General features: G+C 54.5%; 4 protein-coding genes across 4 annotated transcripts; all 4 read left to right on the top strand.

The window, feature by feature from the left end:
* The first annotated feature begins 472 nt into the window (after positions 1 to 472).
* On the top strand, positions 473 to 5165 carry vps33a (VPS33A core subunit of CORVET and HOPS complexes). The gene is made up of 13 exons (XM_068738342.1): positions 473 to 577; positions 853 to 918; positions 1002 to 1129; positions 1202 to 1388; positions 1947 to 2063; positions 2144 to 2318; positions 2402 to 2595; positions 2758 to 2884; positions 3277 to 3344; positions 3432 to 3569; positions 3720 to 3857; positions 3947 to 4115; positions 4564 to 5165. The coding sequence occupies exons 1-13, from the start codon at positions 476 to 478 to the stop codon at positions 4755 to 4757; spliced, it is 1803 nt and encodes a 600-aa protein (XP_068594443.1). The 5' UTR covers positions 473 to 475; the 3' UTR covers positions 4758 to 5165.
* A 1130-nt stretch (positions 5166 to 6295) lies between these two features.
* Positions 6296 to 11741, top strand: ppp2r2aa (protein phosphatase 2, regulatory subunit B, alpha a). The gene is made up of 11 exons (XM_068760938.1): positions 6296 to 6459; positions 7594 to 7694; positions 8047 to 8124; positions 8942 to 9039; positions 9230 to 9395; positions 9496 to 9608; positions 9894 to 10071; positions 10402 to 10566; positions 10707 to 10876; positions 10955 to 11046; positions 11410 to 11741. Exons 1-11 carry the CDS (start codon positions 6296 to 6298, stop codon positions 11687 to 11689), a joined length of 1605 nt encoding a protein of 534 aa, XP_068617039.1. The 3' UTR covers positions 11690 to 11741.
* Positions 11742 to 14140: 2399 nt separating this feature from the next.
* On the top strand, positions 14141 to 17335 carry bnip3la (BCL2 interacting protein 3 like a). Its single transcript, XM_068761049.1, has 6 exons — positions 14141 to 14215; positions 15131 to 15398; positions 15469 to 15550; positions 15637 to 15743; positions 15890 to 16039; positions 16131 to 17335. The coding sequence occupies exons 1-6, from the start codon at positions 14164 to 14166 to the stop codon at positions 16177 to 16179; spliced, it is 708 nt and encodes a 235-aa protein (XP_068617150.1). The 5' UTR covers positions 14141 to 14163; the 3' UTR covers positions 16180 to 17335.
* Positions 17336 to 18005: 670 nt separating this feature from the next.
* dpysl2a (dihydropyrimidinase like 2a) lies at positions 18006 to 22185 on the top strand. Its single transcript, XM_068738813.1, has 14 exons — positions 18006 to 18047; positions 18681 to 18769; positions 18884 to 19068; positions 19149 to 19313; positions 19411 to 19472; positions 19558 to 19638; positions 19720 to 19788; positions 19947 to 20067; positions 20157 to 20313; positions 20387 to 20528; positions 20600 to 20770; positions 20857 to 21036; positions 21129 to 21321; positions 21399 to 22185. The coding sequence occupies exons 1-14, from the start codon at positions 18006 to 18008 to the stop codon at positions 21488 to 21490; spliced, it is 1749 nt and encodes a 582-aa protein (XP_068594914.1). The 3' UTR covers positions 21491 to 22185.
* Positions 22186 to 22637: the final 452 nt, after the last annotated feature.

Below are 22637 nucleotides of genomic sequence, written 5' to 3' on the forward strand. Positions count from 1 at the left end.
AGGGAAAGAGGATAATCCCAACGTACTTCCGTATTCGTTCCCCGCATATAGAAGGCTACAAATGAGTCAGTATTCGACACCAGTTGTGCACATACATGTAAAACATGAGTTAATACACAATATACATGTATAATGTACGTATGAACAGCATTATTTCTTCACAATTTACTTAAATGACGTTAAATAAGGAACGCGTCACACGCATGCGCAACACCACCGGCTGCTTCAGCGAAACAAAGATGGATAGCTAATCCTGTTAGCGAGCTATTTACTATTTATTATCTGACTCATTTAAATACATTCATGTAATTTGTTCTGACAAACGAACCGGGCGTTCGTGTGCAGGAAGAAATGAGCTTTCAGTGTAAAATCATGGCGTGAACCATCTTGACGTCGCAAACCTCTTCGGTCACGTGACTGAAGATCGCCGCCGCCGCGGTCACCTGACCGGTGTTTCGCTGGTAAACAAAGAAAGATGGCCGCTCATTTATCGTACGGCAGAGTCAATTTAAACATCCTGAGAGAAGCAGCGCGGAAAGATCTTCGACAGTTTCTGGATAAGTGCGCGGGAAGCAAGGTAAAGAAGGCAGCCATTGAAGAAACGAGGCGGAAACAGCCGAAGTTATCCGCGTCTGAGCGATGTTTGTCGCTTCCGCCTCAGCGAGCTGTCACTAGTCGACCCGCCATTCACGTTTACACTATTACAGCTGATCGTAGTGATAGATCAGGAAGCGCCTCGAAGATTGGGTGCGTCATTTGGGACCGTTAGCTTGCAGCTAATCCAGCTAGCGGTGACGCGTTTGTGCGTAATTGCATGGAACACGTGACTTCATGTCTGCTTTCCTCCCCCAGGCCATTGTCTGGGATGAATATCTGACCGGGCCGTTCGGGCTCATTGCTCAGTATTCCCTATTAAAGGTAAGTGCTTCCGCTTCCGGCTTCGGATGACGACGTGTCTGACGTCACGGTTCAGGTGTAGCGACCATTTACTGTGTTTGAAGGAACATGAAGTTGAAAAGATGTTCACGCTCAAAAGCGGCAGGCTCCCGCCCGCCGACGTCAAAAACATCATCTTCTTCGTGCGTCCCCGGCTGGAGCTGATGGACGTCATCGCCGAGAACGTGTACAGGTCTGTCCTCTTAAGCGTCTCCGTGGAAACAGCCACCCAACGCTTCCTCACCCGCGCCGTCTTGCCTTTCAGCGAGGACAAGATGCATCCGGCGCGAGACTTCCACATCCTGTTCGTGCCGCGCCGGAGCCTGCTGTGCGAGCAGCGGCTGAAGGAGCGTGGCGTGCTGGGCTCCTTCGTCAACATGGACGAGTACATCCTGGACCTGATCCCCTTCGACGGCGACCTGCTGTCCATGGAGTACGAGAGTGCGTTCAGGGTGCGTTCGGGGTGCGTTCGGGGTGCGTTCGGGGTGCTTTCGGGGTGCGTTCGGGGTGCGTTCGGGGTGCGTTCGGGGTGCGTTCGGGGTGCGTTCGGGGTGCGTTCGGGGTGCGTTCGGGGTGCGTTCGGGGTGCGTTCGGGGTGCGTTCGGGGTGCGTTCGGGGAGCGTTCGGGGTGCGTTCGGGGTGCGTTCAGGGAGCGTTCGGGGTGCGTTCGGGGTGCGTTCGGGGTGCGTTCGGAGAGGGTTCGGGGTGCGTTCGGGGTGTTCGGGGTGCGTTCGGGGTGCGTTCGGGGAGCGTTCGGGGAGCGTTCGGGGTGCGTTCGGGGTGCGTTCGGGGAGCGTTCGGGGTGCGTTCGGGGTGCGTTCGGGGTGCGTTCGGAGAGGGTTCGGGGTGTTCGGGTGCGTTCGGAGAGGGTTCGGGGTGCGTTCAGGGAGCGTTCCGGGAGCGTTCCGGGAGCGTTCCGGGCACGTTCGGGGAGCGTTCGGGGAGCGTTCGGGGCGCGTTCGGCGAGCGACCGCCTCTGACGGCCCGGCTTCCTGTTTGTCTCCTTCCAGGAGTGCTACCTGGAGAACGACCAGACGAGCCTCTACCACACGGCCAAAGGCCTCATGACGCTGCAGGCGCTCTACGGCACCATCCCTCAGATCTACGGCAAAGGGGAATGCGCACGGGTGAGTCCGGCGCCAGGCGGCGTCCATTTTGGCGTTTTGGTTGTTTTGAAATGACTCTCCAGCGGTGATTTTGCCCCCAGCACGTTGCCAACATGATGCTGAGGATGAAGAGGGAGTTCGCCGGCAGCCAGAACCAGATCCTGCCCGTGTTCGACTCGCTGCTGCTCCTGGACCGCAACGTGGACCTGCTCACACCGCTGGCCACGCAGCTCACCTACGAGGGCCTGGTCGACGAGATCTACGGGATCACCAACGGTGGGTGGCGTCGCTCGCGTTGACGCCGGCGGCGGCGGCCGGGGGGGGAGGGGCTTGGATTGAGCCTCGTTTCTCTCCTTCAGGCTACGTCAAGCTGCCGCCGGAGAAGTTCGCCCAGAAGAAGCCGGGCGAGGCGAGCAAAGATCTGCCCACGGAGCCCAAGAAGCTGCAGCTCAACTCGGCGGAGGAACTTTACGCCGAGATCCGGGACAAGAACTTCAACGCCGTGGGAGCGGCGCTCAGCAAGAAGGCCAAGATCATTTCGGCCGCTTTCGAGGTCGGTCGCCGCCGCCGCCTTTGAGACGTTCGATCGCTCTCAGCCGGCCGGATTGTAATCTCATTGGGGGGGGGTTGTGAACCTCCGAACCGGGGGGGGGGGGGGGGGGGGGGGAGCGGGCCGCTGTGGGTTTTTTTTTACAGAGCAGGTGATGTTTTTCAGGAACGCCACAACGCCAAAACCGTGGGGGAGATCAAGCAGTTTGTGTCTCAGCTGCCTCACATGCAGGCGGCGAGGAGTTCGCTGGCGAACCACACGTCCATCGCGGAGCTCATCAAGGACATCACCAGTGCGTACGGAAGTCCCGCCTCCTCGCCGGAACCGGTTCTGTCTCGCGATTCTATCCACGATGTCCCACAACTGTGATTTAAAGCCCGTCGGCTGTTTTTAAAACCACGCATGCGACCTTTACTTTGAAAAGCAACCAGCCCACCTGGGCTGTTTCTAAAACCATGCATGCGACCTTTACTTTGAAAAGCAACCAGCCGACCTGGGCTGTTTTTAAAACCACGACCTTTACTTTGAAAAGCAACCAGCCAACCTGGGCTGTTTTTAAAACCACGACCTTTACTCTGAAAAGCAACCAGCCCACCAGATCAGGCTCCCAAACCTTTTCCGTTCTCTTCCGTTCTCTTTCGTTCCCGTTTTAACGTCGTTTTCTTTCCTGACGTCTCGTTTCAGCGTCCGAGGCCTTCTTCGACAATCTGACGGTGGAGCAGGAGTTCATGACGGGAGTCGACACGGACAAGGTCGTCCAGAACCCGTTCACGCACAAATATGCGTTCGCCGCTGAAGCGGCGGCGGCGTGTTCTGACCCGCTCTGCTTGGCGACCCAGGTGAACGCGCACATCGAAGACGCCATCGCCCAGAAGGATCCCCTGATCAAGGTTCTACGTCTGGTGTGCATGCAGTCGGTGTGCAACAACGGCCTGAAGCAGAAGGTGCTGGACTTCTACAAGAGGGAGGTCCTCCAGGTACGGGCGGGGGGGGGGGGGCAAAGCGGGGCGGAGCGGGCGACCGTTTCCACGCGCCGAGGCGGTAAAATGCGAAATATTTTTCTGCATATGCGTCAGAAAGGTTTCGTTAAAGACGTCCCGTCTCCGTCCTCTCGTCTTCCGTCGCAGACCTACGGCTACGAGCACATGCTAACGCTGAGCAACCTGGAGAAGGCGGGGCTTCTGAAGCCGCAGGCGACCTCCAGGAATAACTATCCCACCATCAGGAAGACCCTTAAGCTGTGGATGGAGGACGCCAACGAGCAGGTCTGAGGTCCGGGGGGGGGGGGAAAGGGGACGCCTCGAGGAACGAACCCCCGTCCTGACGGCGGCCCCGTTTCTGTTTGCCCCCCCAGAACCCCAACGACATCTCCTACGTGTACAGCGGCTACGCGCCGCTCAGCGTCCGGCTGACGCAGATCCTGGCCTGGCCGGGATGGCGCAGCATCGAGGAGGTGCTAAAGATGCTTCCGGGTCCGCACTTTGAGGAGAGGCAGCAGCTTCCCGCAGGGCTTCATAAGAAACGTAAGAGCCCCCGTTTGCCCCCCCCCCACCCCCCTCCCGGCCTGGCGTCGACGACCGCCCGTCTGTTTGCGGCGAGATAAGAGCCGGGCTTTGTTTCTGTCCGGCAGCAGATTGATGGCGACGCCCCGTCGGTGTTTGTGGCGTCTGTGTCGACGAGAAGGGCCGGATAAGAACGTGCTGCGACCATCGGCGCCGGCCGCCATGTTTGGCGTTGGCGCCGGGAGGCGTGAAAACTGAACAGAATCCGTTGGGATTTACACCCTCGATTTGAAATGTGCTAATTAGAACTACGGGGCTTGTTTGTACATGCTAGCCTCAACGGCGGCTTGTAGAAGGTGATAATAGAAAGGGGGAGGGGCCTCAGTAGAAGGCGCTGGATCTGCTTTGTGCGGCCGGCGTTCCCGAAAGCAGGAATATCTGACCTGACGCGTTTGAAACTGTGTCGCAGGCCAGCAGGGCGAGAACCGGACCACGCTGGTCTTCTTCCTGGGCGGGGTGTCGTACGCAGAAATCGCCGCTCTTCGCTTCCTGTCTCAGACGGAGGACCGGGGGACGGACTACGTCATCGCCACCACCAAGCTGATGAACGGCACGACGTGGGTCAAGTCCCTGATGGACCGGCCGGAGTCGCAGGCGCCCTGAGTCCACATCAAACGGCGTCGGCTGCAGGTGTTCCATTGAAGCCGGCGGCGGTTAAACGGCAACGGACTCTGATGCTGTCCCTGAACGCATCGCGTTGTTTATGATCGTGCTTTGTTCTATTTATGTTGTCTTGTTTGTTTGCTGCTGCTTCACTGCGTGTCTTGATGCAGAACGACCACGAACTGGGGGGGGGGGTGTGTGGTCTGTGTGCGTTGCCCCGCCTCCACACAGAACCTCCATTATGAGGCTGTGCAGCTGCTCAATAAAGAAAACACCTGTAATCTGCATCTCGAGCCTGCAGACGTGGATTATCTGAATCTGCACCGCAGATGAGACACCAAATGTGTGTTTTATTATTATTATTAATTATTATTTATACATTTCCTGGGGAATTATGAGCGCATTGATTAAGGAAAGGTGGATCCAACCCTCTGCATCAGCAGCGAGAAGGTTTTTTAGAAAGGTTTTGTCTTTTGTGTAATTAAAAAAGGCCCGACTTGCAACGTTTGATGACGTCATATATCGGATAATTAAAGGCGCATTTATTAATCTTATTCTGTGGCGGAACATTTAGAAAGAATGACTCCAGGCCGTCGCTGCGTCTCCTGCTGTGGAGCTCGTTCCTCCCGGTGCTCGGTGATGGGCGGGGTCTTCCTCCCGGTACTCGGTGATGGGCGGGGTCAGCAGCGCTCCGGCTCTCTGAAGCAGCAATTAGCGCCCTAACAGGCTCCCGGTCGGCCGGTAATGGCCCTGCGCTGCCAGCACGGCTCGGCCCACGGCGGCCCGTGATTTGACAGCGCAGGACACTGATTGAATTAGGAAGCCATTTGCTGCTTGTTCCGGGAGAGGAGAACTGCAGCGGGAGGGTGTCGGGTCGATGCCCCCTCCCGTGCCGTGCACAATGAACAGAGACCTGGCTTAGGTTGGGTAATTATTATTTTATTTTTATTATCTCGGCCCACTTTCTTAATTCTTGATAAGCTGGAAGAGTAAAAAAAATAAAATAAAAAACCTATTTGAGGAGCGGGCGTCTTGATAGATCAATCAGGGTGATCAGTTATTGCTTTAGGCTCCGCCCCCCCTGTCAGGAGGGCTTGGTGCGTTCTCGGCGGCTCACTCCGACCTGGACTTCAGGGCTGGACGCGCACACAGATCCGCTTCGTCGTTTCCATGACAACACCGAGGTAAGAACCTCCAGTTTCCTCTCCGCGTTCACTTTTAAGTTCCCGGAACCTTCACAGCGGATCACATTTAATATGAACAAACATACTGCACATACACAAAGCTGGACGTCTCTGATTGGCTGTTATTTCGGCACAAAGAAAACCTCCAGAACTTTGCATAGAGGCGAACGCTGAAGATGCTCCACACACACAACGGATCAATACTAAAACCTCTCAGTGCAATTTACAGATCAATTATTAACAGCGGTCTGAGCCGACGCCGCCTCTCCTCGTTTTACAAACACGACCCAGGAAACGGTTCCTCTGACAGCGTGCCGTCTGTGGATCTGTGTGTGTGTGTGTTTCCCACGCAGGATGGGTGGAGGCGAGAACACGGGGTGCCCGATCCAGCCGGACCCCCTGGTGATCCGGTTCCTCCGGACATTCAAGGAAGTCCTCAAATTCGTTCTGTTCAGCTACACCGTGCTGTTCGGGGCTTTGCTCCTCGCCAGGTGGACCACCTATTTCATGGTGGGCAAGTAGGGAGAACTTCTTGGAGGGACTCTGGGCTCATCGGTCGGTGAACAAGTTGCTCTTTGGGATCTGCGGTCTTTCCTCTAATGAATCAGTGTCTGCTCCTATAGGAGCTATGATCCTGTTTGCTTTCCAGATGTGACTTCCAGTCTGCAGCAGAGCTTGTATGTTTACTTTTAAATAATGCTGCAGGTTTCTTTTTGCAGAGCAGCTTCACTGGAAGCTCCTCTAAACAGGCCGGCTCGCATCGACGGTGTTGAAGGTGCAGCCGAGTGTGCGATGGATGCTGATTTGGAAAAAGGCCAATAGAGATAAAACAAAAAAAGAAGAAGTTTGTTTAGTTGTGAAGCACATCAGTCTATGATTTTTAAAAAGAAGACACTTCTTCATTGATAAGCACAGGCTGGACCAATCATTAGTTAAAATCAAGTTTTAAGACATTTGTTATTTCAGTTTAAAATGTTCTTATTTACCGAACTCTAGGATGTTCCTGTATTTTAGGGATAAGATTCCCAAACCGGGAAAAGCAATGTCCCGACTTCAGACCTGGTTTTGGTCTTTCTTTCCCCCTGACAGAAAAATGTGGCTTTTTGTTGTTGTTGCAAAAAAAAAAAGATCCAATAAATAAAACAATACATTCATTTTTGTGTGTGTGTGTGTGTGTGTGTGTGTGTGTGTGTGTGTGTGTGTGTTTATATATAGTAAAAAAGGGGCTCGTGGGATTGTGTGTTCGATTCAATCACAGGCACAGTCCACACGGGCGGGGTTTACCGGATAACGTGGTCTTGTTTGAAAGTTATTTTTACTTTTTAATTAGATTTAGGCGTATCACAATCCGTTTAAACACGCGGTCTCAGGGGAAAGGCACATGCCGCCGACGGCTCAGAAATCAACCGGATTAAAATCGCGTCCTCTCCGCTCCCCGCCGGCTCCTGAACGCCGCCCCAGCTGCGCCATTTTGAAAGTGTAACGCTGGGAGACGGGAGAGGCGAGGGAAATCTCAAAGTGGAGTTCAAAGTCTGCATTTCAAGAGTGAGGGTTTCCACTTCACGGGATTCTGGTTGAAAATTGTTCCGTGTCGTCTCTATCAACCGGCACCGGGACTCCCAGGGTTATTCCTCCCTCTGCTCGTCGCTCAGAACCGCCCTGCCGACCCGGGGCAGCACCGCTCGAGTCCGGGGCCCGAGCCCGAGCCCGAGCCCGAGCCCGCTACAGACTCTGCCCGAGTCCGCTCACCATGGCAGGTAAACGAAAGGGCGGTGGAGCGCGTCGGAGCGAGGTTTAATGTTAACTAACCAGTTAACTAACGCACGGGTGATGGCGGGTTAGTCCCTCTGTTGTGGTTAGCTAGCGAAGGCTACTCAGCAAGCTAGCACCGGATGCTAGCAAATGTGACCGTGTGAAGTGCTCCGTGACAAAAGTGCTAACGCTACACTACTTCCTGTTGTGAATGTGTTTTAATACATATAAACAAATAGCTTCCGGTCACGGACAGTCTCATTCTCATGCTGCTGATCTTAGCAGTTAGCTCGAGGCTAACGCGTGTGAAAGTTGTCTGTGATGATGAAAACTTGGGGCTGTGCTGCGTTCAGGGACCGGCGGTGGGAGCAGCGAGGTCCAGTGGTGCTTCTCTCAAGTCAAAGGGGCGATAGATGACGACGTCGCTGAAGGTGAGTCCGCCCGGCCCGCGGGCATCGAACCTCTGCTAAGTTTCCTACTCTGTGTGCTCCTGTGCTGCTAGCTTGACGTTAGCCTCCACTGTTTAATGCACCACTTCCTGTTTGAGAGGTTCTATGATCTGTTTCAGAGCGTTAACCAGTAGCAGGGGTTAGTTGGATGTAGTTAGTGGCATGGAGAAATAAAACCCTGCGTTTTATTTCTTATTAAGTTTTAATGATTAGCCCCGTTTAGTCAGTAACGGAGACGGAACCTAAACAACACCCTAAACGTTGGTGCCATAAATCTTTCCCAATCCCAATCCGGCAGTAATTCTGCTCCGCATGGACCGACGGGATTTAAAGCCGAGTCCGTGGAGGTAAGGTTTAGGTCAGGGGTCACTTTCCATCAGCACGCCGCCGCGTCCCAGAGGAACTCGCGTCTCCTTGGGTACAGCAGGTGGACGTCCCGGTCCGACCGCTGGGTCTGTTTAAGGGAGGGGGGGGGGGGGCGTTTCAGGCTGTGCGTCTGCAGGGCGAGAGCGTTTCGTTCTTAAGACGGAAAAGAAACGGAAGTCCTTGAGTCGCGGCGTTTGTTCGATTGAGCAACGCGTTTGCTTCGGCTCGGATTCAAACGCCCGTCGGGTCGTCTGATGCTTTCAGACTCGATCTGTCGAGCGCCGCGTCGATTGTTGCTGCCCCCCCTTTTTTCGCCCCGTCCGGTGAGTTCGTGTGTGTTTCCTGAAACGCCCTGTCGGCGTCTCGCCCCTCAGAACGGACGTTTTCCGTTAAGCGCGCCTGACCGTCCGTCTCGTGTCGCTGTGATTTACAGCCGACATCATTTCCACTGTGGAATTCAACGACTCCGGGGAGCTGCTGGCCACCGGAGACAAAGGAGGCCGCGTCGTCATCTTCCAGCAGGAGCCGGAGGTGAGCTGTGGCGCCGCCGCCGTGCTTCAGGTTGTGCTCGTCCGATCCGACCCGACGGCGCCGAAACTGTCACTTTAAATGTCCAAACGGTCGGAGCCGGCGACGAAGCACGATCCACACGTGGGTGCTGCGGCCTGACTGAAGGCCTGTTTCCGTGGTAACGCGTGCACTAACCCCTGTCGCCACTCAGAGTAAGACTCAGCCGCAGTGCCGGGGCGAGTACAACGTCTACAGCACCTTCCAGAGCCACGAGCCGGAGTTCGACTCCCTGAAGAGCCTCGAGATCGAGGAGAAGATCAACAAGATCCGATGGCTGCCTCAGAAGAACGCCGCCCAGTTCCTGCTGTCCACAAACGGTCGGTCCCCGTCCCCGTCCCCCCCGCCGGTCCGCTGTCCCCGTCCGCCTCCTGGGCGACGCCGTCACCTCCGTCTCTGTTCTTCCTTTCTCGCCGGCAGACAAAACCGTAAAGCTGTGGAAGATTAGCGAGCGCGACAAGAGACCGGAGGGCTACAACCTGAAGGAGGAAGACGGGCGATGCCGGGACTTCAACGCCATCACGGCGCTGCGGGTGAGCGGCGAGACGCCACGGCCGGCGGCTGAGCGCGTTTAGCATAGCTTCTCACGCCGGAGCTCCCGGTCAGGCGCATCGGCAGCGAAACCGTCGGATGTGGGCGCTTGCTGCTTGTTGCCGTGCCGATCAGACAACCAGCATCTGTTCGGGGCGTGTCCCTTCTCTCTGGAAAACTGTCCTCCTTGTAAACGAAGTGGGGGCGTGTCCTTTCTTTCTGGAAAACTCCTCCCTGTGAGTGAAGTGACGGCGGCCGCTGCCCCCCCCCCCCCCCCCCCTTCCTAGGTGCCGGTCTTCAGGCCGATGGACCTGATGGTGGAGGCCAGCCCCAGACGGGTGTTTTCCAACGCTCACACCTACCTCATCAACTCCATCTCGGTAAACAGCGACTGTGAGACCTACCTGTCTGCGGACGACCTTCGCGTTAACCTCTGGAACCTGGAGATCAACGACCGCAGCTTCAGTATCCCTTTTTTTTAAGGTTAAATGTTCCACAGAGCTCGTCTTCCGTGTGTCTAGATGTCATATCTGGTCCGACCACTAGATGTCCTCACCAGATCGTCACCTTGTACCTGTGGCCCAGTTTCGCCCCAAAACGTCTCGGTCGCCTCTCTCGAAGGAAATGCGACAAAATTGAGGCATTTCTCTCCTTCATTTGAATCGAGTCGAAATCGAAACGCAATTTGACCCGTTCAGAACCGTTCGGCCATTTTCCCTTTTCCCTTTATTCCCGAGGGAACTTTTCGAAGCCGCTACGTGGTTCGGCAGTTTGTCCTTAAGCCCGCGTCTTCAGATATCGTCGACATCAAGCCGGCGAACATGGAGGAGCTGACGGAGGTGATCACGGCGGCCGAGTTCCACCCCAACCAGTGCAACACGTTCGTCTACAGCAGCAGCAAAGGCACCGTCCGCCTGTGCGACATGAGGGCGTCGGCTCTGTGCGACAATCACGCCAAATGTAAGCGCGCGTCCGTTCATGGAGGGCGAGCCCGTTGCCGGTGGCGACCGGCTCCGTCTGGAGTCCGTGCGGCTGAGTCGGCGTGTTTACGTTCACCCAGGCGTTGCTAAAACTGACGCGGCGTTTATCTCCTTTTCCAGTGTTTGAGGAGCCGGAGGATCCGAACAGTCGTTCCTTCTTCTCCGAAATCATCTCGTCCATTTCCGATGTCAAGTTCAGCCACAGCGGGCGCTACATGATGACCCGCGACTACCTGTCCGTCAAAATCTGGGATCTAAACATGGAGGCCCGGCCAGTGGAGACCTATCAGGTCTCGTAGGATGTCACGGGGGGGGGGGGGGTTTACAGCGCGGCTCCCGGTTCTAACGACATCACTTCCTGCTTGCAGGTCCACGAGTACCTCAGGAGTAAGCTGTGTTCGCTCTACGAGAACGACTGCATCTTCGACAAGTTCGAGTGCTGCTGGAACGGAAACGACAGGTGCGTGTGTGTGTGTGTGTGTGTGCGTGTGTGTGTGCGTGTGCGTGTGCGTGTGCGTGTGCGTGTGCGTGCGTGTGCGTGTGCGTGTGCGTGTGCGTGTGTGTTTAACGTCGCTGAAGCCAGCAGGCTCTTATCAATAGCTGCTTATCTGCTCGGTGGGAGAAGGGCGTCGGTTTAACTTTACATTTCCGAAGTTAAGCAGTAAAATAATAAAGAGAAGCCTCTGGTGGTTCCCACAAGCTGTTCCTCCCAGAGTTTCACAATAAGAGTCCTGTTAATAAGTGCTATTTATGAAATGCTAAGTGCGTTTTCTTTGTTTTACGTTCTCCCTGGTGCTCTCGCTGACCACTAATCCGTCTGCAGCGTGGTGATGACCGGCTCTTACAACAACTTCTTCCGGATGTTCGACCGCGGCTACCGGCAGGACGTGACCCTGGAAGCGTCCCGGGAGAACAGCAAGCCGCGGGCGGTCCTCAAGCCCCGCAAAGTGAGCACGGGCGGGAAGAGAAAAAAGGACGAGATCACCGTGGACAGCCTGGACTTCAGCAAGAAGATCATCCACACTGCCTGGCATCCGCTGGACAACATCATCGCCGTGGCAACAACCAACAACCTGTACATATTCCAGGAAAAAGGCAACTAGCCGATGACGACCCCCGAGTGTTCGCGCTCTCGGTGATTTCTAGTATTGAATGTGAGGACGGCGGCATCAACGCCGAACGGAAGCAGGCGCGCCGCCAGAGCAATTTGAAACGCGCAGGGTTTGTAGTTCAAAGCCCGCGCTTCGGGATTTAACCTTTTATTTCTTCTTCTGCTTCAGAAAAACGTTCATCAAACTTCCAGAACCAAAGGGGAAAACTGAGAGCGTGTTTCCTTTTTGTGCCATCACATCGTTCGTTTGTGCGCCACGACTACGACTTCCTGTTGTTTTGTGGCTGCCGTGTTTTATTGCCTCTTCGAACAGGAAATGATTTTGTTTCCGGCGCGCGCCGCGTTCCCTCGCCCCTCCTCTCCCGGCGTGGCGCTCGGTGACGCCGTTTCGACACTATCCTAGTGTCTTACTGTGTTTTATCTCCGCGTAGCGTTTAACTTGGAACCAGTTCCAGGAATTAAAAGACGAAAGCGAAACGTTCAGGAAGCCACCGCTTCACATTCGTCGGATTGTCCGGTTCAGAGCGGCGTGCATCAGGGCGTTGGATGGGGGGTGGGGGGAGTGGGGGGGGGGTAGACATGCCAAAGCGCCCGGGTCCTTTACTAAGCCGTCTCTGCTCACGCTCAGGACACTCTGACGCCGCCGCCGCGGCGCCGAATCCTTCGACTACTGCTGCAGGTTCCCGGCCGCTCTGTCTTTGTAGTTTTCTTTTTTTTTTATGACGTTTTGTACTGTACCTGGTGAAAGAAGAGTCCTCTCTATAGTTGATTTATTTTTGTACACATTGAGCGGTAGGATGACGGTCGGATCACTGTAGGTTCTCTGGCCGTGTTTGTCGGACTGGCTTGATGACGGTTTTGCTCTTTCTGGTATTTCTTTGGAGGCTGGAGACTTTTCGGGACTCGGGGGGGGGGGGGGGGGAGCGCCATTCCTCGCCGGGGATGTTTAAAGGACAATATTTCACTGGAGCGGCTTCTCTCGACCGTCGGGCTGACTGACGGATCTTTGTGCGGAACGGACGTGGATTTTATCCTGTTTCTTTGTGCCATGGTTTTGAGACGGAGTCATTTTTGACGAGAACAGACATTTTAATCCACGTTTAATGTTAAAATGGTGAAACGTCTTCTCCCTCCTGTGAAGCAGGAGAAGACGGGCGGAGATTTGTGATGCGTGGAAGAGCTTGTTGATGAACTCTGCTGTTTTCCTGCGCCGTTAAGTTCCAGGCTTTAGGGAGCCGAAGGCGTTTCGACGGCGGCGGCGGCGGCGTTCCCCTGCTGCCTCTCAGGGCTCTCGCTAACGTCCTTCCCTTTACAAGCTTTCGAGAAACATCTTTTCATTCACGTCTCATGAAGGATGGGTCGGTTGTTTGCCTCATGTCGTATGTATGAAGTGAAAACGTGTCCATCCATCCGTCCATCCGTCCAGCGGGAGCATTCGCTCGTTCCAAGCTGTTGGAAGAGAAATGTTTGAAAAGAGAACAAACTGTCTGAGCGTTGCTAACATCTGAGGGAAACATCTATTGTTTCCCTTTGGCCTCCTCGCTGTCGTCATGACGATGATAATCATGGCTTCGCTACTGCTCTGTGATCAAACTTTACCTTTGGGGCGGTAAGCAGATTTTTAAGGTCGAATTTAAAAACTGCCTTATTTACAGGTAAATCATGTTTTATATATGTTTTAATTATTTTTTTAAGTTCCAAGTTTGTTTTTTTTCCCACTTGAAGTGGCGTTTGTGACTAAAGTTATTATTTTTGTGAATTTCGTTTGTACGTTTTAGTTTCTTTCCTTCGAGAGGAATCTTAAAGATTGTGAGAGTTCTAGTGATCGACAGGGAGAAGCAAACGGTGCGTTGGACGGCAACGTTTATCTTTGTCAAAAGGGATAAATCCAGTTTAGATGAAAAGAAATAAAGAATTTCAGTCCTTCGACTTTTAAGAGTGTTTTATTTTTATTGAAAGTACTTTAAGTGGGAGATGATGCCTTAATTTAAGAACTTTTAATCAAATGTTTGTGTAATTACTGCTTATTTTATCAGCAGGGCAGAATCACGGCATTATTTTAGTCGAGATGAGTCAGTTTGACCTTTTGGTAATTTATTCTCGGGTTTCGTGACACTTCCACAGATTCCATTCTAGTAACGACAAGACCCGGCCTGAGACGTGCACGTCCGGTTCTTAACGTCTTATTAGATTTAATTAAGTTATTAAAGAACCAAATATAGAAAATGATTTTGATGAAATGTATCGGGACACAACAAATTACAAACGCTTGGTTTGTTCATATAAATTATTTGATAGGATCTAAAATTTCAAATCACATCATCGCGTAGATTCATAAAATTAATAATCTAATAATAAAATTACAGTAATCTAATCTCTAAACACCTGTCTGCGATATGTTCTGCGCATGCGCACATCGTAGTTCGTGTGCGCGTCGTGCTGACGAACGCTCAAACTGGAGTCAACATGTCCGCCGTAGCTGCCCAACTGAACAATAACGAAGAGCCCGGGCTTCACGGTACGTGTCACCGTCGTTTTCTTCGCGCTACACGGTGTATAATAACGTTATATTTCATTACCGAGCGCGTGTGTTTATGAGAATAATCCAGTAACGATTATTTTAGTGAAAAAAGTTGTGTATCGCTGTCGTTTCATTTTTTTCGCTGAGGGGAGGGGCGGAGGATAATTTAGTGACGCCATCGTAAATAGCCAATAGCCTGCTAGGATCCTTTTGATTGATGGCCTGGCCACCAATCGCGTACCCCAAGTCTGTATTGGGCGGGGTTTAGCCAAAAATAAAAACAAGTTATTGTGATTTAAAAAAAAGACGAAATAAATTATGTTTTACTTGCGACCATATTTATTTTTGTTTGCCTGATTATATTTATCCTATTATCTTTATAATCGAATTAAATTGTTTATTAATCATGTCGCTGTTCTAACAGTATTGCTTCTATTGATGCTAGCTTTTCATGCTAGCTTAATTGTGTGCAGAGGAACGGCCCGTAAACAGCGTCAACATTAAACTGATTAAATGTGTGTTGATCAGCTGGAACAGCGACGTGTCTGGACAAGCTGTCCCACGACTGTTACGCAACCCCCCCGCCCCCCCCGGAGCGTTGACGTTAGCTCGGCTGTAAAGCTCTACGTGCTCGTAAAGAGATCATTTATTATTGTCATCGATCCCAGAATGGAGACGCTGCGCCGACAAAAGCCCGTAAGAGATCACACAGCCCGCGGCTCGTTGGGAAAGATGTGCGAGATGTTTTATGGTGCAAAAAATAAAAAAAATAAAAAGCATGGATGCGCTTCCATTTGAGTGTAGGTCAGCTGATTGCATTTAAAATGAGACGAGCTGCGTCTCTGTGTGGGATATAATCTTGCACGTAAACACAATAAGCCTTATTCCCCCCCCCCCCCCCCCTCCTCCAAGGCTCTTGGGTGGAGCTGGAGCTGAATGGAAACACGGGGGCTCGGGGCGTGCAGATTAATCTGCAGGAGATCCCCGCCGCAGACCAAATAAACGCCAACGCTGGCACGAGCCCAACCCCCCAGACCCTGGAAGTGGTGCCCGAGAATGAGACCCTGATGGGTGGACTTGAGCACGTGCCGTCGTCCTCCTCTATCCACAATGGAGACATGGAGAAGATCCTCCTGGACGCGCAGCACGAGTCCAGCCCGAGCAACTCCTGCTGCGATAGGTAGGCGGGACTTGTTGCTGCGCGTCGTCTAAACGTCTGACGGGTGTTTAATCCTGATGCGTTGACTCAGTCCTCACAGGCCGCCGAGTCCCGATCCGGACGAGGGCCAGATCACGTTCGACGTGGAGATGCCCAGCTCCAGAGGAAGCCTGGTAAAAACGCCGTGCAGACGTTACATCAGAGACGCGCGCGGCGCACGACGAGACACGGCTGAGACCTTTGTGTGCCCATTGTGCAGTCAGGGGAAGACGGTCCAAACCGGGACGGAGACGAAGACATCCTGCTCAACAAGGAAGTAGACTGGGTCTCTGATTGGTCCAGCAGACCAGAGAATATCCCGCCAAAGTAAGGAAACTCAACGTTTAGAAGCGTCCAGGACGCGATTTTTAAGCTAACATCACGTGCTGGGGGGGGGGGGGGGGGCGGAGTTACGTGTCCATGTGTTTGTTGCCTCCGGTGCTTTTCATTTGCTGCCTTATTGTTCCTCACAGGGAGTTCCACTTCAGGCACCCCCGGCGTTCAGGATCTCTCAGCATCAGAAAGAGCGGAGTGATGAAGAAAGGCGGCATCTTCTCCGCCGAATTCCTCAAAGTCTTCATCCCTTCCTTGCTCATCTCGCACATCCTCGCTCTCGGCCTCGGGTGAGCCGGAAATCGAAGCACTTCCTGTTCACGTTTTCTCAATTTGCACAAATTCCTTTTTTTTGAGTTTTGTGTCTGGATTGTCGCGCAGGGTCTACATCGGTAAGAGGATGGCTACGGCCCCCACCGGCTCCTACTGAACAGAAGAGGAAGCAGCGCCTGGACGTCCCCCTGTAGGCCCGCTGTCTCTCTGCATCTGTTGTAGCCCCTCCCCCCTCCTCCTCCTCCTCCTGTCAGCGTCAACCTCGTCCCATTTTAGATGTAATGGCACAGTTCAAGCACACAAAGTGATGTCGTTGCACTCCGTCGCATTTCCACGCAGGGCAAGCAGCCGCCGCCGCCGCCTCCGAGTTGAGTCCCGTCGATGCCGGTTCATCCGGCGGCTTCCGGGTTGAAGTTTTTTTTCAATCCGCGTCCTGAGAAATCAGCGATACAAACGGAATTGCTGTGGGGAAGAGAGAGGATTTTAAGCGCCTTTACTTTATGAGCTAAACGCCGGCGTGGGATTTGTTTTTAAATTCCACCTTTCTGTTTTGTTTTTTCCGACTAGAGTTTGTGTCGCGAGCGTTTCTTCTGTGAGGTTTTGAAAGCCTGAATAATCATCCAGTTAATAATAATTAACCTGAACAATCATCCAGTTGACCGGGCCACGCTTCTTCTTTCTGCCTCCATATCTTTAATGTAACACAGCAGCAACGGCTAAGTGCCAAATTTGTATCTCTCACCGCCGCACATTGGTGATTTCTCTTAGACCGTTTCTTATTTTACGACATATTTAAAGACGTAGATGTGAAGCATAATTGAAGCTGTGATCTGCCCCGCGTTCCACCTTTTTCCCATCGTCTAATTTGTTTCTGCGTTCATTGACGCGTATTGTCGTTCCATAGCACCGTTGTCGGTACCGTGTCCTCGGCGTTCGACCCCGCCGAAGCGTCCGTGGCCGAAACGCCGCCGTGCGGGAGGTAACTCCAGGGGCCTCGTCGGAACGGCGTGGGGAGACTTTGAACGAAAAGCATTTCCACCCAACACGAGAAATAAGCTGTCCGGCGCGTCGGAACCGCCGGTGGAGCCCGACGAGCGTGTGATTCCTGTAATCCGACGCCAATCGGACGACTGGACGATTCTGCTGCCGGCGTTTTGCGTGTCGGATCGTGGATGACATCGATCCGACAGGCACGCCCCTCTGGGATGCGTCGCACAGCGCCTACCAACTCATGAACCATAACATGCTTATGTACAGTTGATCAGTGTGCAATACAGAGCGTTTTGGGATCTGAATAAAGTTTGTACTGTATACAGAGGCTGGGCCGTGAAGGCCTTCGTGCATTTTTTACGTCTTAGATGCTTAGATGTTTGACAGCGGGGCGGATTGTAGCTCCTATGTAGCTATCAGGGATTCAGAATCCACATCCATACCTGAGTTTAATCAATAATTCCTTGTCTTAAGATCCGCCCCTCTGCAAAATTATTTCAAAAATGTATTTCTTTTAAATATAAATTGCAGACAAAATTATCTCGTAACCTTCCTAATTATATTCTGTGGAGATATTTAAAGGTTTCGCTAACTTTGATTATAGCTTATAAGGTAGCTCTTCCACCCGTAATTAACCTGTTGATGACGTCACCCCCACAGCTGACGTTAACCCCTTTCATCTGTGATGAAAACATGAAACGGAAACATGGGGCAGGACCCGGAGCAGGGCGGGGTAGTGCGCATGCGCGGTACCCTCTTTTGTGGTCCTTGTCATCTTCGAAGACCTCTTCCAGAAACAACAGGAAATAGGAGCTGCAGCTAAAGCTAGCATCGCGCATTTAGAATTATTTTGTAAGACGACAGGGTGATTACGTCATCAGAAATCGACAGGCATAAATCATCTTGGGCGTCGACTGGCGAACGAAGCGAGCCGTCCGTTCATCCTTCCAGCTAGCTTAGCGTTAGCACAGCTGTGTCTGAGGCATCTTCAAAATGTCGGGCTACCAAGGAAAGAAGAATATTCCACGCATTACTGTGAGTATCCACGCGGGTAGTCGGGGCATTTTTAGTGTTTGCCCTTCACGCTTTTACGCGCTTTTACGCGCTTTTACGCGCCGTTCGCGTCGGCGGGTCGGGATTAGAGCCGAAGATAGCCGAAGATAGCCGAAGGGTAGTTCCGCTGACAACCCGGCATCCATCCTCCATCCATCCCTGATTTTCTGCCTCTTCTTTAGTTTGTTTTTGTGGAAGAAGATTTAAAAATGTTGCAGCCACGACAGGCTTTGATCAAATCCCAAATCTGTGATGGAAATTGTGACTCTAATAAACTTGATCAGTGTAAAAGCTTTCCTGCAAGACATTTAAATTCACAGACACAGAAAGAGTGAAAAATATTATTTATACATGCTTGTATTCGATATTTCTGGGGAGGGTTTTGCCTCACGGTGCAGCGTTAAAGGCCTGATGAAAGTAGTAAAAGCGCTTTGGTAAAGTAGGTCGAGAGAGAGAGAGAGAGAGAGAGGGAGAATGAATCAGTGATCGTCAAACGTTGTTTGTATTTGAATCCGTGTTTATCTTCTCTGAGGCGTTTGATGATTCTTCCTCTTTGATCTTTTCTGTCGTGTTTTACGGCGGAGCCTGAAACTCTCCTCTCTCTCCTCCCTCCAGAGCGACCGGCTCCTCGTCAAAGGTGCGAAGATCGTCAACGACGACCAGTCGTTCATGGCGGACGTCTACATGGAGGACGGCGTCATCAAGTGAGTCCCCGCCTCTTGTTCATCGGCGTTCCGAAACTCGTCCCGTTTGTGGGGCCGCCTTTACTAAGTGGGAGGGGCTTCCTGTCCCTTCGCCCCCCCCCCCCCTCCCCCCAGGCAACTCGGAGACAACCTCATCGTCCCCGGCGGAGTGAAGATCATCGAGGCTCATGGGAGAATGGTGATGCCCGGCGGCATCGACGTGCACACCCGCTTCCAGATGCCCGACCGAGGCATGGCGGCGGCGGACGACTTCTACCAGGGCACCAGGGCGGCGCTGGCGGGGGGGTCGACCATGATCAGTAGGAACAAAACCCGTTTAAAAGGACGACGCCGCCGCCGCCGAGCATGTGACTTATTTACGGCGCTCTGTGTCGCGCAGTCGACCACGTGGTGCCGGAGCCGGGCGCCAGCCTGCTGGCGGCGTTCAAGCAGTGGCGGGAGTGGGCCGACGGCAAGGCGTGCTGCGACTACGCGCTGCACGTGGACGTCACGGCGTGGCGCCGAGGCACCCGGGAGGAGATGGAGGCCCTGGTGAAGGATCACGGTACGCCGGCGCCGCGGCCACGCCCCCTCTTGGGTGCCGGTTCCTCCTTTCTCCCTCCTTCCGCTCCTCCTTCCTCTCATCTCTCTCCCATCTTCAGGTGTCAACTCTTTCCTGATCTATTTGGCTTATAAGGATCTTTTCCAACTTTCTGACTCTCAGGTACAACCTGCTCGCTTTTACCGTCCCGTTTGCGGCGAGCGACCGCGCGATGCTGACCGGGGCGGGGCCTTTTATCTTTTTTTAGATCTACGAGGCGTTCGCCGTCATCAGAGACCTCGGCGCCGTCGCTCAGGTGCACGCGGAGAACGGAGACATCGTCGCTGAGGTTAGCGAGCGGAACGGGAGCCGGCCGGCGGCGTCCGCTCCCGTTTCCGGATTGTTAATCTTCCCGTTCGCGTTTATTCAGGAGCAAAGACGCATTCTGGAGCTGGGGATCACCGGGCCGGAGGGTCACGTGCTCAGCCGCCCGGAGGAGGTAAGGAGGGGGAGGGGGGGGGGGGGGGTCAGGGGTCGCCGGAGCCGAAAGAGGCGTGGGGGCGGAGCCATGCAGGAATCACCCAAACGCGTGCGTCCTAGCTCGATAAAAGATGAAATTAAAAGCGAAACGTGACGAAACTCGACCCGTGTCTGCAGGTGGAGGCGGAGGCCGTCAACCGCGCCGTCACCATCGCCAATCAGACCAACTGTCCCCTCTACGTCACCAAGGTGATGAGCAGGAGCGCCGCGGACGTCATCGCCCTCGCCCGGAAAAGGGGTACGGCCAAACGATAAACCCGCCTCTTCCTTTTCGCAGGTCTGCTAACTTTTTTTTTCTGATTCGTGCCGCTGCCGTCCCGTCTGCAGGCGCCGTCGTCTACGGCGAGCCCATCGCGGCCAGCTTGGGCACCGACGGGACGCACTACTGGAGCAAGAACTGGGCCAAGGCGGCGGCCTACGTCACCTCCCCGCCCCTCAGTCCCGACCCCACCACCCCCGACTACCTCGGCTCTCTGCTGTCCTGGTAAGGTGCGGCCGGATCCCCGCCCGGTCGGCGCCGTCTGCTCGCCGGTAACGGGTTCTCCCTGCCCCCCCAGCGGGGACCTGCAGGTGACCGGGAGCGCTCACTGCACCTTCCAGACGTCCCAGCGGGCGATCGGCAAAGACGACTTCACCCTGATCCCCGAGGGCACCAACGGCACCGAGGAGAGGATGTCCCTGATCTGGGACAAGTGTGTGGTGAGCCCCGCCACCGCCGGTTGACCTCGCGTGACCTCTGGGGATTAAACGCTCGTCTTTCGTTTTAAAAGGTGACCGGCAAGATGGACGAGAACCAGTTTGTGGCGGTGACGAGCACAAACGCCGCCAAGATCTTCAACCTGTTCCCCCGCAAGGGCCGCATCGCCGTGGGCTCCGACGCCGACCTCGTGCTGTGGGACCCGGACGTGACGAAGGTCATCACGGCGAGGAGCCACAACCTGGTCAGACGGCGAGATGGCCACCGCCCGGTGGGACGCTCCTCCGTTCGTCTCCGTGACGACCGCTGACCCGTGTCCTCCTGTCTCAGGCTGTGGAATACAACATCTTCGAGGGGTTGGAAGTGCGCGGCGGCCCCCTGGTGGTCATCAGCCAGGGCAAGGTGGTGCTGGAGGAGGGCAGCCTCCACGCCACGGAGGGCTGCGGCCGCTACGTCGGCCGGAAGCCCTTCTCTGAGCACGTGTACAAGAGGATAAAGGCTCGCAGCAGGGTGAGTCCCGGCGCCGCCGCCCGGCCCCGCCCCCCCCCCCCCCCCGCCGGCTGTCTGACATAACGGCTGATCTCCCGCTCCTGTTCGCTCAGCTCACCGAGCTGCAGGGGGTCCCCAGGGGCCAATACGACGGGCCGGTGTGCGAGGTGACTCTGTCTCCGAAGGCGACGCCCGCCGTCCCCGCCAGGAAGGCGTCGCCCGCCGGGCAGCAGCCGCAGCAGCAGCCGCAGCAGGCCGTGCCGCAGCCGATGCGCAACCTCCACCAGTCGGGCTTCAGCCTGTCCGGTGAGTGGCCCCGCCCCCCCTCCGTAGCGCCGGTCCTCCCCGACGCGGTGACGTCACCGCCGCCTCCCTGTTCGCAGGCGCCCAAATCGACGACAACATCCCCCGCCGCAACACCCAACGCATCGTGGCTCCGCCCGGCGGGAAAGCCAACATCACCAGCCTCGGTTAAGCCTCTCGTGATCCGGGGGGGGGGGGGGCGAGGCTGACCCGGGACCAGAGGCCGGCCCCTGCATCCACGCCTCGCCCACACGCCGCCGCCGCGCCACCTCATGCATTAAGAAGCAGCACATTGTTCCTGGGGGGGGGTATTTCCCATTGGTCGACTTTATTTGGCGTACGGTCGAGCGGTTTATTTCTGGTTCCTTCTGCCGGGCTCGGAGCGACGACCTACGGCGCCGTCGTTTCTAAGCGCCGCGGCGTTCCGTCATAGCATGCTACCGCTAACGATACGCAAACACTTCCCGCTGAGGCCGGGTCGTTTCAGCGCTTCGTTTTCACCTCGGTCTTCCGTTTCGTGTTGTAGTTGCACTTGTTTCTAATCGATTATATATTCGTTTGATGTCCCGTGAAAAGCGCCGCGAGCGCCGAACGGTAAAGGAAACGCTTTTTTCGGGGTTTAGCCGGGGTGCCGGCGCGGAACGGTCGGAGCGTCGTCTCTGCGAAACACAAACCTTTGTTCCAGCTCTTTCCTTTTTTTTCTTTTTGTGGTTGTCAGGGCAACAGGCTCCCAATAATAAGATCGGTGTGTATATATAGTTCGGGGAGCTTGTTTGCCGGTTTGCCGCCGACCCGGTGCTGCTACCTGACCTTTGCTGTCGACGAGCAAACGATGATGCGTACATTTGTTCTTCACTTGTAAAGCTCCAAATAGGGGGGGGGGGGGGCTGTCGACGTTCGTGTCTGTGCGTTTTAGGGTATCCGTGGAAACGCTCGCTCGCCTGCGCCGTGAGATCTCGACGCCGCGCCGCGTCGATGAAGGCTCTGAAGAAGACCTGATGAAGAGGGCGCGTTTGTGATCTGACGGCGTGCCGGCGGTGCGTTCGCCGTTCGTGTCGGTGTCGTGAATGAATTGCCCGTTTACTCCTCCGCCCCGCCCCCTCGCGGGATTCGCTCGTGCCCGTGACTGCATTCGGCAACGCCGCCAAACGCCGCCGCACCTGGGTTAAGTGTTCCGTCTCGTACGTGGCGTGGGAGTGTTTCTGTTTTTTTTACCGTCGCTGGTTGTCGACCCCGCGTTTGGCGGGATGCCGGGGTTGAGAGGGTAAATCATCCATCCTGTCTTGTGTTATTAAAGTTATTAAAAATCAAACTCCTTG

This window comes from Brachionichthys hirsutus, chromosome 4 (assembly GCF_040956055.1).
Source record: "Brachionichthys hirsutus isolate HB-005 chromosome 4, CSIRO-AGI_Bhir_v1, whole genome shotgun sequence".
NCBI lineage: Eukaryota > Metazoa > Chordata > Actinopteri > Lophiiformes > Brachionichthyidae > Brachionichthys > Brachionichthys hirsutus.